Here is a 13,019-nt window from a genome sequence, read left to right on the forward strand (position 1 = left end):
GATAGATGCAATCGTCAACGCCCAATAACGACAACAACAATAGTAATCGTACTAACGAACTGAATCAACTAATTTTTGAATGGAGGACCCACGAAATTAACCGCCAAAACTATCATCGAATCTTGTACATCATAAGGACCAAAGGAATCGGTTGCCCTTCCACAACAACCCCACTACATTCTGATCATATCCATAAAACCTCAAGCACCGAATGCAGCATGGAAATTACCAACCTAACCTCGATTTAATTAGAAAAGTGTACATTGTACTATTGAAAGGGGACCACTAACGGCGTCATAACGATGCCATAACGACGAGAACTCATGCAAACTAGGGAATTTTTTTAATACTATGAGGACCGAAAATTCTGTAACTTACCAGAAACCCTAACGGCGTCAAAGGTTCCCAAGTGAATCGAGTCTTCTTTGGCCGCTTCACACGCCGCGTTAGCTGTTTGACTGCAGAATTACTTACACCCCGGCTAATGTTTCTACCTAAATAAAATAAAAGTACGTATGTTGCATGCGAAAAAATTTAATTACACCTGTTCTTTAAACAAGAAATATATAATATGTGCTTTTTATGTATATGTTTATCGAAAAAAAGGTATTCCAATACACGAAGTATTTTGCATTTACGCATAATAGAAAAAACACATTTTAAGGGATAATGCAAGCAACTTATCTTAATGCAAACATCAATGACTGACTCCACGACATGAAGGCGTGGAATTGCATGTCTCTTTCACGTCAATTTACGTACCTTTTTACGTACATTCCTGTCACCGAGTCAAATTACATGTGTCTTACACATTTCAATTATGTAAAATAGTATGTATAGTTTGATGTAAATATCACGTGTGAGTAAAAATTTCTTCACACTATATATTGGCTTACACATACAATAAAATACAGAGAATAAAACAATGGATTTTTAATAGTTTACCGGGAAAAGAAGTTACCAGTTTCTCAAAGAGCTTTATCTCAGTCTCGGAATTAAAGCACTGGTATTTCTGTTTTGGCTTCTTTCCTACTTTCTCCCTCTCCTTTATGGAATACTCAGTTTCAGTTTCTCTTTGCCGTCCACTGCCTCTGTGAGATCTCCGGCGGTATTCCATTTCCTCAGGTCAGTAAAAATTTACCAAGCTCCCAAATTTTAACCACTTTTCTTATCCAATTAAATGTGAATTTTCTCTAATTTTTAGATAAGAAAGTTGCAGAAATAAGCAGCATTTCTTGGTAAAATGATCAAAGATTTTATGCAAATTTTGTTTTTTCCGTCAGATTGCTACAATCTTTCACTGATTACACCTAATTTTTTCATTTATATCTTAAATTAATGAAAATGAAATTTCTGGTGAGTTAAAGAATTTACATTCTGTTTTTATCCTCCATTCACTGTCTCCATCATGGCAGGATAAGTAGATATATAGGCTCGTCTTTTTGAGATCTGAGCTGAAAAAACTTATTCGGTTCAATTAAGGGTGTCTTAAAAATTATGTTTTTGGAAAGTTTCAGATATTCTGTTTCTCTTCCTACAAATTCATTTTTAATTTCTGTGTCTTATACAGTTTTGTTTTGCAGGATGATTTCATAAAACAGTTCCCCGGCTGAAGCAGTTATTATTATACCTTGTATAAGCCCTGCCTTTTTTTCCTTATTTTTTTCTTTTCTATGAGACTACTTTGAGGTTATCCCTGCAAAAAAAACTGTCTACCATTTTATCCAAATAAAGTAAAATAAAGGCAGAAAATTTGGATTTTTACCAAGTCTGTCGCTGCGGCATGGAGGGAAGGCAAAGAAGCTCAATTCCACAAACAGAAGATTTTCAGATTGCCAATTCATGGTTTCCAACAACTCCAGCAAAACCAAGTTTGGCACCAATATGTGGGAATAGGCAACAAAATCAGCTAGCTCAAGAAAATGGGTTGGAGTTGAAAAGAATTTCACAAGGGCAAGGTCTAAGCCAAGTGAACCAGCCAGAATTGAGGAGTTTCTTGCAAGAACCTGAAGGTCGACACGTGGCTGCATGTCGTGGTTCGACAAATTCAGTAACAGAGTATTTTGACACTTGGGAAGCAGCACCAGGCACAAAATCCAAAATATATGGAGACAACAATATGTATAATAACTTCTCTACTGATGATGTAGACAAATGGAGCAATGTATCCTTCGGACATCTCTTGGCACTAGCACATGCTGCTGGATCCACATCCGCCACTGAAAATGCAGGTAAAGAATTTAAAGTATTCATTCACTCGTCGTTAGGACATAATAATAGAAATGCATAATGCCTGGAGAAACTTCCAAATAATGGAAATCACATTCCTTGGATAACTAAGACCTGCAAAAGGATAGAGAATGAAATAGAATAAGATCATTGATCAGTTCTGGTTTAGGTAAATCAAGCTGACATCTATAACTTACAATTTTTTATGAGCAATTTGGTTGCTCATGGACAAGCTATCTAGCATTTAGTTATACATCCTAGTAAATGCCTGATAAAGTTCCAAAACAGACTACAGAAAGGTACCTTCACTAAAATCAGAGGTGAAACAAACAGTGACGTGTTTTCTCTATAGTGTGCTACTCAATAAGTGATTTCTCATTTGTCCTGATATTCTTAACCGTTAAGTTTTTTAGACATGTGGTACCCGCTTCGACATTGTTGTGTTATGTTCTACTGTGTTGAACACTAATTCAGCCGAACATCAAAAGATATTTTCATGGCTTAGCATACTAAACAACAACAACAATTGCCCACTATAATCCCACAAGTGAGGTCTGGGGAGGGTACGATGTATGCAATCCTACCCCTACCCTGGAAGGGCTTAGCATACTCAACAAGAATCTTTAAAAACTGTTGTTCCAATTCTGAGATTTCCTCAATAAACTAATATGAAAGAGGTGCATCATGCAGATGGAAGCTCTATTTGCTCGAGATTCCCTTTTAACCTGAATTCACCAGCAGATGAAGTCTTGAGAAGCAACAATGCTGTCCAGTTTGAACCAATAACACCAGACCAGAGCAAGAACAAAGGGGGCCGAGCATCTGATGAGTTAAATCTAGATATTAACAAGACACCACTACTAAGCCACATGCAGACATGTGAAGATACATTAAAGAGAGCACAAGCAAATGATCCTCAACAGAAGAAAGAGCAGTCAGGGCTGGTGTTGAACATATCAGAGGTGCAGGGGAGTCACAAGCCTGACAAGGCGGACGAACAGGATACTGAACAGAATAATACACCACAGCAGAAACGAAGAAGGAAGAAACACCGGCCTAAAGTGGTAATTGAAGGCCAGCCTAAAAGGACTCCTAAACCAAAAAAAAACCAGCAGCATAGTTCAAAGGAAACAACAGGAGAAAAGAGGAAATATATCCGAAGGAACAAGGTTGAGGAACCTCCAGGCACACCCTCAGACAAGGTAGACGGTATGACTTGTCCCCAGAGCCAACTTCCTAGTTCCAGAGAAATCCAAAGAGCAAAGAGGAGGTATGTCAGAAGAAATAAAGTTAACAAGCCCGCACCAAATCCTGCCGAAGATGAAACAATTGATCCACCAAATATTTCTCGTCCAAGAAGATCCTGCAGGAGACCACTGAATTTTGACTCAGAAAGCAGATTAAGTGATGAAAGCTCTTCACACTGGCCCTCTTCAACTGTGGAGGACTTTCATGAGAATCAATCCCGTTCTAGTGTACATCTTGGAAAGGATATTGAAGTCATAACAGGAAAGACAGAAGGCACAGTTTATAACATCGCATGTTCCAGAGGAAAGTGTAAAATCATTTTCTCAGATGAAACTCATGATAAACAGGCAAGCATTTTAGAAATGACACCAAAGAGTCCGAATGGTTCCAACTGCAGCAGCAGCGCATGCTTGATCCAGGAAACACCAGAAAGAGCCTTGAAAAGACGACATTCTTTTAGAACTAATGAAGCAGAACTTTACAGCACAAATGTCATGGGAGCCTACTTCAACTCCATGCAGGCATATCAAGCAATCCTCCCAGCAAATGAGCCTTATGCTCACAGTACACAAGGGATGCATTTTCCTACAATTTACAAGAAAAAGAGAACAGAAAAGGGCCATCCCACAGCAACATCTTATGCTAAGCCTTTTACATGTGAAACTAACTATCTGTCTTTGTCTCAGTGCAACATTGGTCTTTCCCAAGCCAGTACGTCTGCAAATGACAAAGCTAATAATAGAATGCGGAATCCCGAACGTGTACCAGCATTTGTAGAAGCAGAGGGGTTAAGAAGAAAAAGATCAAAAAGCATAAGTAAAGTACGTGACTTAGCATCACTGCTTGAAATTTGTAAACACTTTCCTACAACTCCTGCCAAAGAAGCATCGATATCTGAATTTGGAGAAAGATATTCAGATCAGCCTAATACATGCATGGAAGCCCTAGTTGCTGACACCTGTGCAATAATGAAAACAAAAAAGCGGTCAAAGAGAAGCATCCTAGTCAGTTCCACAGCATCCTATATATATGCTCAACAACAATTCACAACAAATGCAAGGGGTAGTTGGAGCTATATTCTTAACTTTTGCATAACCTATCAAATAAGATGTGGACCTTAATTGCTCAAAATTGGATGCAGGTTTCCTACCAGCTATAACATGGAGGTCCCCAGTTGACGAAATTGCCGAACGCTTACAGTATCTTGATTTAAATAGAGAAAGCATCCAAGATCAATATCAATATGGGGAAATCACCTACCAGAATAAGTTTCAAGCAGAAAATGCCCTTGTTATTTATCGAAGAGATGGAAGTATTGTCCCTTTTGCAGGATCATTCATTAGAAGACGAAAACCGCGGCCCAAGGTTGACCTTGATGATGAGACCACTAGGGTATGGAAGCTTCTGCTGCAAGATATAAATAGTGAAGGCATTGATGGTACAGATGAAGATAAGGCAAAATGGTGGGAAGAAGAACGCGGAGTGTTTCATGGACGAGTAGACTCATTCGTCGCACGGATGCGTCTTGTTCAAGGTAAGTGTACATAGCTTTCACATCTTTATAGTGGCTATCAAATAAACATACCCCCCCCCCCACACACACACACAGCTAGATTCCTTTGACTAGAAAAGCAGTCAACAATAAAAAAAAATTGCTAGTCTAAATAGGATGGGCAGATGGATTGGAAGTAACACAAACTATCACTAGAAACCAACTTGTATTATGAAGATGCACTAGCAATAAGTTAATCCAAGGATTCCAACCTGACAAACACAGATGCACCTGCAAGGTCAAGAAAGAAACCTAAAATCCAGCCTGACGCGTTTCTATACACATGTACAGTCCCGTAAAGAGAAAGGGGATTATGATGGAAGAAGCAAGCCTGTCCCTATATCTTCATCTGCAAAAGTATTAGATCGCTACACATTAATCATATAATATCAGCAAACTATTAAGATAATAGATTTAATTTTGATGCAAAACAACCTGCAACTAAACCCGTGTCATACCAATAGAAGCCATGATCAGCTTAACACTAGGATTGCACACCAATCCATCAACCTTAAACGAGATTCCATGTTACCTTGTTGTTTTTCCTTTGTCCTCTAGAAAACTTTATTTCACAAAAGGCCATACCAGGAACAAGCAAGATGTACATGTAACATTGTCATCTTTGGTGTCATTGACCATTTCCTATTTTTCGGTGAGCCAGGAGACAGGCGATTCTCTCCTTGGAAGGGATCTGTTGTAGACTCTGTAGTTGGAGTTTTCCTGACGCAGAATGTCTCAGACCACCTTTCTAGGTAAGCTGGACTTTACACCACAGTTTCTTTTTTAATTTCTCCCTTTTCTGGTACATCATAAGATATTTAAAATATTGAGTTCCAATAAAGCATTTTATCTGCTTTTTAGCTCGGCATTCATGTCGCTTGCTGCTCAGTTCCCTCTTGAGTCAAAAGCTGGTACTGAAAAGCATGCAGAGAGAACAGGGATCATAATTGAAGAACCTGAAGTGAGTGGCCTGGAGCCTGATGATACAATTGGATGGCACGATGATCAATCAAGTCCACCAACTCTTGGTCAGGATTTCTTGAGAATCTCCAGTGCAGAGTCAAATGGTGAAAAAACAGTTGTTAAGAGCATTGAATCAAGTGAAAATAGCACTAACTGCACTAGTCCAACTGAAAATTCCATATCGCAGCAACCTGGTTCTTCTAGAGAAAGTTCATGTGTGCATCATGAATCAGCAATGTATGGATCGGCTACAGCTAATGCAGCAACAAGTTTTTTGGAGGATCAAATAGGACCAGACGATTTGCTCTCTTCTCAGAATTCTGTACTTTCTTCTCAAAATTCTGTGAACTTTCCGGTTGTTCAAACTTTGGAAGGAACTGAATCAAGCAACTTTTCTGGCTCCACATCATTTTTGAAGTTACTACAGATGGCAGGAACTTCGAAATCACATGGAGTCCAGGATCAGAAAAGTGAAAATATCTTACCAGAAACAGATGTACATGGCCAACTACATGTGGCATGTTGTTCACACTTCCAGAAGGATGAGGAGAATCACAAAGGCTCACTAGAAAATGTCTGTCCTCGTAGCTATTTGGACTCATGTCTGATGCCTAATGTAGGAACACAAGGAACCAAGTGCAAAGACAACTTGGAAGAAGCTGCAAAACTTCCAGATCTCTCAAGGAAACTCAGTGCACTTGAACAAAGTAAATTATCAGCAGAATCTACAAATCAAGCACTGTATGAAGAGATGAGTGAGGCTAAAATCTCACGTAATCACCATGAAAACAAGGTGGACATAGCAACAATTGATGATCCAGTAGCCAACTTTGAGCTACAAATTCAAATTGAAGAGAGCAACTACAATATGCAGCGAGTAGCAGAAGCACCAACATTTTCAGAAGCCATTGTAGATGTCAGAGAGGAGGTCAGTGTAGTTGTCGATTCACGCAAGTCTGAGCACATAGCTTTGAAGTCAAACTCAAACAACAAAAAACATCATGCGGATAGCACATTAGACAGAGCAAATGACAATCCTAAAGCAAAAAAGGAATGCCCAGGAAAAGAGAAACAGAATGTTGACTGGGACAGTTTAAGGTTACAGGCTCAGAAGAATGGTAAGAAAAGAGAAAGGACAGCAAACACAATGGATTCACTGGACTGGGAAGCAGTGAGGTGTGCAGATGTCAATGAGATAGCCCATACCATCAGAGAACGGGGAATGAACAATATGCTAGCAGAGAGAATCAAGGTACACATGAAAATTGCAATGAATAACCTAATTCTTTTCAAATCTGAACACCTTCATTCATCTATTACAGTAATTCCCGAAATCCTAAGAAATTGCTCAATGAAAAGAAATGAACAATTGCAGGATTTCCTTAATCGGATTTTTAGAGAACATGGAAGTATTGATCTTGAATGGCTGAGAGACGTTCCACCAGACAAAGCAAAGTAAGCTTGCAATTGAGCAAATAATTTCTCAATGTTTATCAAACTATTATTCACCGACTAAACAAATACACATGCATGGTCTCAGAGAGTATCTATTAAGCATCAGGGGCTTGGGCCTGAAGAGCGTAGAGTGTGTGCGACTGTTAACACTTCACCACCTTGCTTTCCCTGTAAGATTTCTCAACCAATTTTTGAAGAGGTAATTAATATGAAAAATAGCCATGTGTTCCCACTAATGCCTTCGTGTCCTTTAACAAGGTCGACACAAACGTTGGCCGTATAGCTGTTAGACTGGGATGGGTGCCCCTGCAGCCACTGCCGGAGTCGCTACAGTTGCATCTACTGGAACTGTGAGTATCTTTCTACGTAAACTTTCCAAAATTGCCTACATAGTCTAACTCTGCCTTTTCTACAGGTACCCGGTGCTGGAGTCAATTCAAAAGTACCTCTGGCCACGTCTCTGCAAGCTCGATCAGAGAACATTGTAAGTAACATTCTTTTCTCGAAAAACAATTTTTCCCAGGCCTGAGCAACAAGCACTAATTTGTTATTAAATGTAAATGATCCAATTATAACAGTATACTGCATAGTGGAAGAAAAGATTTTGATGTAAGAAAGTGCAGAGATGTGTGTGACAGACTTGTAGATTCAGGTAGTTGATTTGTGCAAAGGGAATAATAAATTATATACATGCATAATACTTAAAATAGAAAAATACTTTTTCCTCTAATCAAGTGATGCATTTACTGAGTCAAACCCTACTTGATTACAGATATGAGTTGCATTACCATATGATCACTTTTGGAAAGGTATGCCAATACGTTACTCTCCCCTAAAACTGGTGTATATGTGCAATCACAGTTTAAATCAAGTTCATTTGCTACTTTGTCAGGTCTTCTGTACAAAAAGCAAACCCAACTGCAATGCATGTCCATTGAGAGGAGAATGTAGACACTTCGCAAGTGCTTTTGCAAGGTTTGCCTATTAGTCTATATACTTTCTTGCAAGAATTAATTTATCTCATGTATGTCCATCTTTATTAGTTCTTCTCAAGCTTTTCTCCACCTAAACCAAAGAATCATAGTTCCAGAATTGTGGCCCCTGAAACAAAATTTGACGAATCTACTTAGGCAACACAATTTTGCATTTAAGCTAATCCACCAGCACTTAAACTCAAAAATGAACCATTTGACAAATTGGTCAGTCACTCAGTGATGAAGCAACTTCAATAGAAACTTTAATATTCACTGATTTCTTCTGGTACAAGATAGAACTGCCACATCTCAACTTCCAAACTCAAGCCAATACCCTTATGGTCAGCACATTCAGTAATACCTTACAATTAGATTAGCAATTTACTAGTTTAAAGATTGAATGCATTGTGTTTCACATATGGTATTTGACACATTCCACATTCAGCGCAAGGCTTGCCCTTCCAGCACCAGAAGAGAAAAGCATTGTGAGTGCAACAGAAAACAAAGCAGCTGGCCAGAATCCATTCCAGAACTTCAGCCAACTGCCGCTGCCCTTACCTCAGGCTGATCAAACACCATTAGAGCATTCCAAATTGATCAACTCCGCACCTATTATTGAAGTGCCGGCAACACCAGAGCCCATTGTAGAAGAGCCTGCCTCACCTGAGCCAGAGCAAAATGCTCCCGAAGTTGACATTGAAGATGCTTACTTTGAAGATCCTAATGAAATTCCTACAATTACATTGAATATGGCAGAGTTCACCCAAAATGTGAAGAAATTTATGGAAAACAATATGGAGCTTCAACAGGTAGAAATGTCAAAAGCCTTGGTCGCTTTAACTCCAGAAGCTGCGTCGATTCCCGTGCCCAAACTTAAGCATATAAGCCGGCTCAGAACTGAACATCAAGTGTAAGTGCATGCTCCTGATATCTACATCATAAAATAAAGTAAAGATGTGCAATAACTTCTGATAGATAACCAATATGGGAGGGTAGCCTATTATTCATACAGTTCTTCTAAATTTGTTTGCACTTACTATCAATTGTTTCTCCATCCACAGATATGAACTTTCGGATTCTCATCCTCTCCTAGAAGGGGTCAGTGATACTACATCAGTTTAATATTCATATATAAGCAGCACGTAAGCTGATATTGAAATTAATCCTCCCAATAATTGCATCTTTTCATGTTGCAGTTCGACAAAAGAGAACCAGATGATCCATGCCCCTATCTTCTGGCAATATGGACACCTGGTAAGATTAATGTAATGTAATACACAGGAGGAGATGTTTCGAAAGAACTAAAGGCAAAGCATTCGCTTCCGGCTATTTTAACCCTAAAACTGATGAATTAGATAACTCATGTTTGTAAGGAACAATTGCACATAGCTAACTATGCAAGTCCAGGTTCCAATCTCATTAGTAGCTTGTGTTACAGTGGTAGAGGGTAATTTGTTGAAATAGGTTAACTCTTCCTCAGGCTTTCAAAAATAACTTATTCTCCGTCATGTACCAATTCCATCTCAGGTGAAACAGCAGATTCTATTCATCCACCTGCAATAAAGTGCAACTCCCAAGAAGCTGGTAGGCTATGTGATGATGAAACATGTTTTGCATGCAACAGCCTACGTGAAGCACATTCTCAAACAGTGAGAGGAACAATTCTGGTAAAGAAAGAACAAACTATAATGCTTGTCATGGGAAAGCGGTCTGAGAATTCTAATCATCTCTATATATACTTTTCTAACAGATACCGTGTCGAACGGCAATGAGAGGAAGCTTTCCGCTCAACGGTACATACTTTCAAGTTAACGAGGTGAATACAGCCGACTTTAAGCTCATCACTCGAACATGTCAAAGATAAGCATTTTACCATTTAATAGCATTTTTCTTATTTCTCAGGTGTTTGCGGACCATGACTCCAGCCTCAACCCAATTGACGTCCCACGAGATTGGCTATGGAATCTGCCACGGCGAACAGTTTACTTTGGAACCTCTATACCAACAATATTTAAAGGTAAACAGACAACTAAAGGATGATCATTTATTTTTTAAAATGATTTGGGAGTAAAATAACATTAATATGTTCTTTGTTAATCAGGCCTAACCACAGAAAGTATCCAACATTGCTTTTGGAGAGGTATGTAGTCGAAAACCTTAAATCCACAGAGGTCCAAATGCTTGTCTTACCTTCTTATCCATTTCTACTAAATACATCAACGAAAAGTGTGCATGTTAATACCATATTCAAGTTCAAAAAAAACTCTGTATCAAGTTAAACGGGCATAAGCATTCAGCATCAGAACAAAGCTTGAAACTAGGAAAAAAATAATCTGGGAGAACAAGTTTATACAACTTATATAGAAATAATTGTAGAACCTCCCAAGGTTTACCATTTGGTATGAGTGAGTCATCAAGGATATCTGACATGATGATTCGAGAGAAAGTTGAAACAGAGTCTTATTTGCAGATATGTTGATAATACTTGCTTCTTCATCCGATCTGTTTATGACCGATTAATGCAGACAGCTTATCTTTTTTAAGATCATCTATGAACATGTTATCTTGGTTCTAGTCCATCTTTCGAATAGAAAAATATGTATTCCCTTCAGCCAATCAGCCCTGTCTCCTCTACTTTTGACTATGGAGCAGGGCCAGAACACATGTATACACTTGAAAAAAGAGTGACATACAGTAATAAGAGTAAACACAGACATAGATGTGCATATGAAAATCTGAAAAGTGAACTTTGAACCATTCTCTCAACAATTACACATAATGTGTACCAGTTAGGTTTCCATCAATCAACTTTTTCTTTTTTATTAAGTCCATAATCATCATTCAATCCTTCTTCGGAATGATGACTCCCACATAAGAAACGGCACAATTAGATACCTTTGGCATCCAAAAGAATGTATTACAACTTGCTCAGCATCAAAAAGCATGTTGGCAAGTTTCATGCTTTCCTTCTACACTCTCAGGACAAATAATAAAAACAAAATTTTGAGGAATAGTAATCATTCAGGTCATTAAGAGGAAGAACTGTTATTCCTTTACTGCAACACCCTTTATTTGCTTTGTGATCAAGTACTTTATTTCACAGGGTTTGTTTGTGTGAGGGGTTTTGACAAGAAGACACGAGCACCAAGACCACTGATGGCACGGTTGCATTTTCCAGCCAGCAGATTGAGTAGGACTAAAGGAAAGCCAGATGAAAACTAGGGAGCAGTGTCCTACTGAATCAGCAAGGAAGCCACCTAGGCTGAACAAGCTAGCAACATTCAGTAATCAGTACCATGATGTTTTAAACCTTAGGAAAGAAAGATAGGTATTGTCTAACTTGTAAGTAAATTGTAGCATAAGTAAATGAGATGATAATTGATTACTTGTAGCTGATACTTAGGGTGGTCATTTCTATTAGTGACGATCATCAAATTCTTCAACAGGCTAGTGTATCTTTAGCCAACTGAAATTCAAATTCAGTTGATTTTATACGTCTCATTTTCTCCTCAAGAATAGAAAAGAGTAATAAAAATTGATTCTCTTCCATGCCAATCAATACACTTGGCTCCTAAATTACAAAATAACTGATTTGGCACCGCAACACCAACATGAGGCGAATTTGCAAACTAATTCTGATGGTAATTCGTAAAGGGAAAGCTTCCCACAAGCTAAACAAAACCTGTTTTTTCATAGGCAGGAGCTGCACCAAAATCTTATCAAGTAGTAAAAGCTTGAACAAGGGAACAATGTTATAATGTACACTATTTTCGACTAAACATAATTAAGACTAAAAGGTAAATATATAAACCAGGACTTGCAAAGAGCATACCAATATATTCATGATACCAGAACCCTCGTAAAGATTAGCTTAAACTAATACCCTATTCATACTTCATAATTTGTCTAAAACAGCACAGAAATACAGTTGTTGTTTGCAACTGCTGTACTACACTACTAGCCAGCCATATAGTTTCGAAAATCACAATTGAATTGAGATGCATCTCGTACCTTTTTTTGAAGCTGAGAAAATCACATTCGATAAGATTTCTGCAACTCGGAATTACCAAAATGTCATTAGAAGAGAATGCAGAGCAACTTTCAACCTGCACATAAGCATTAGTTATGAGATAAGCATAAACATGTGCAGCAGCAAATTCAAATTCAGAATAATGAAATTAGAGTCAAGAGAGTGGACTCTGAAATATACACTCCATTTAATTTCATATTCGAGCCAAATGCGTTGAGTTCGACATCACAATGGATCTGCCAATAACATATTTAGCTTTTGACATACAATTACTTTACAGTTTAATTCGCAAGTTTACAAACCTGGTAGTTTAGGAATATCAAGGTATAAAGCAATCATGAATTTGTTCTAATAAAGTCATAAGGACATACCTACAAACATGTTTAGTGCACGTAAAAATCGGCTATTGATTGCGGATTCCACTACAAATCGGCATTGATGTTTCTATGACTACGTTAATTACAACTTCAATTTGACTATAATTCACACATCAATCACTTCAAAATGTTCTAATAATTTTCATGTTTTCAAGTAATTAACAGATATCTCAAATACTGATAAAATCAAT

At 38.1% G+C, this 13,019-nt stretch overlaps 1 protein-coding gene across 3 annotated transcripts; it reads left to right on the forward strand.

Annotated features, from left to right (window-relative positions):
* Positions 1–948: 948 nt before the first annotated feature.
* On the forward strand, positions 949–11,976 carry LOC104238536 (DNA glycosylase/AP lyase ROS1-like). 3 transcript variants are annotated; one of them, XM_009792922.2, is made up of 20 exons: positions 957–1,125; positions 1,571–2,231; positions 2,920–4,539; positions 4,619–5,011; positions 5,691–5,781; positions 5,891–7,244; positions 7,368–7,447; positions 7,533–7,617; positions 7,706–7,797; positions 7,863–7,931; positions 8,220–8,256; positions 8,340–8,422; positions 8,867–9,331; positions 9,483–9,519; positions 9,618–9,675; positions 9,949–10,088; positions 10,172–10,237; positions 10,324–10,438; positions 10,523–10,561; positions 11,525–11,976. In XM_009792922.2, exons 2-20 carry the CDS (start codon positions 1,784–1,786, stop codon positions 11,641–11,643), a joined length of 5,391 nt encoding a protein of 1,796 aa, XP_009791224.1. In that variant the 5' UTR covers positions 957–1,125; positions 1,571–1,783; the 3' UTR covers positions 11,644–11,976. The 3 variants fall into 3 exon arrangements, with proteins under 3 accessions (XP_070007151.1, XP_009791224.1, XP_009791223.1); XM_009792921.2 differs by having other exon boundaries at positions 1,584–2,231; XM_070151050.1 differs by lacking the exons at positions 8,867–9,331; positions 9,483–9,519; positions 9,618–9,675; ... (3 more) ...; positions 10,523–10,561; positions 11,525–11,976 and adding an exon at positions 8,026–8,099 and having other exon boundaries at positions 949–1,125; positions 1,584–2,231; positions 8,340–8,393.
* Positions 11,977–13,019: the final 1,043 nt, after the last annotated feature.

The sequence above is a fragment of the Nicotiana sylvestris genome, chromosome 7 (genome assembly GCF_000393655.2).
Source record: "Nicotiana sylvestris chromosome 7, ASM39365v2, whole genome shotgun sequence".
Classification (NCBI taxonomy): domain Eukaryota; kingdom Viridiplantae; phylum Streptophyta; class Magnoliopsida; order Solanales; family Solanaceae; genus Nicotiana; species Nicotiana sylvestris.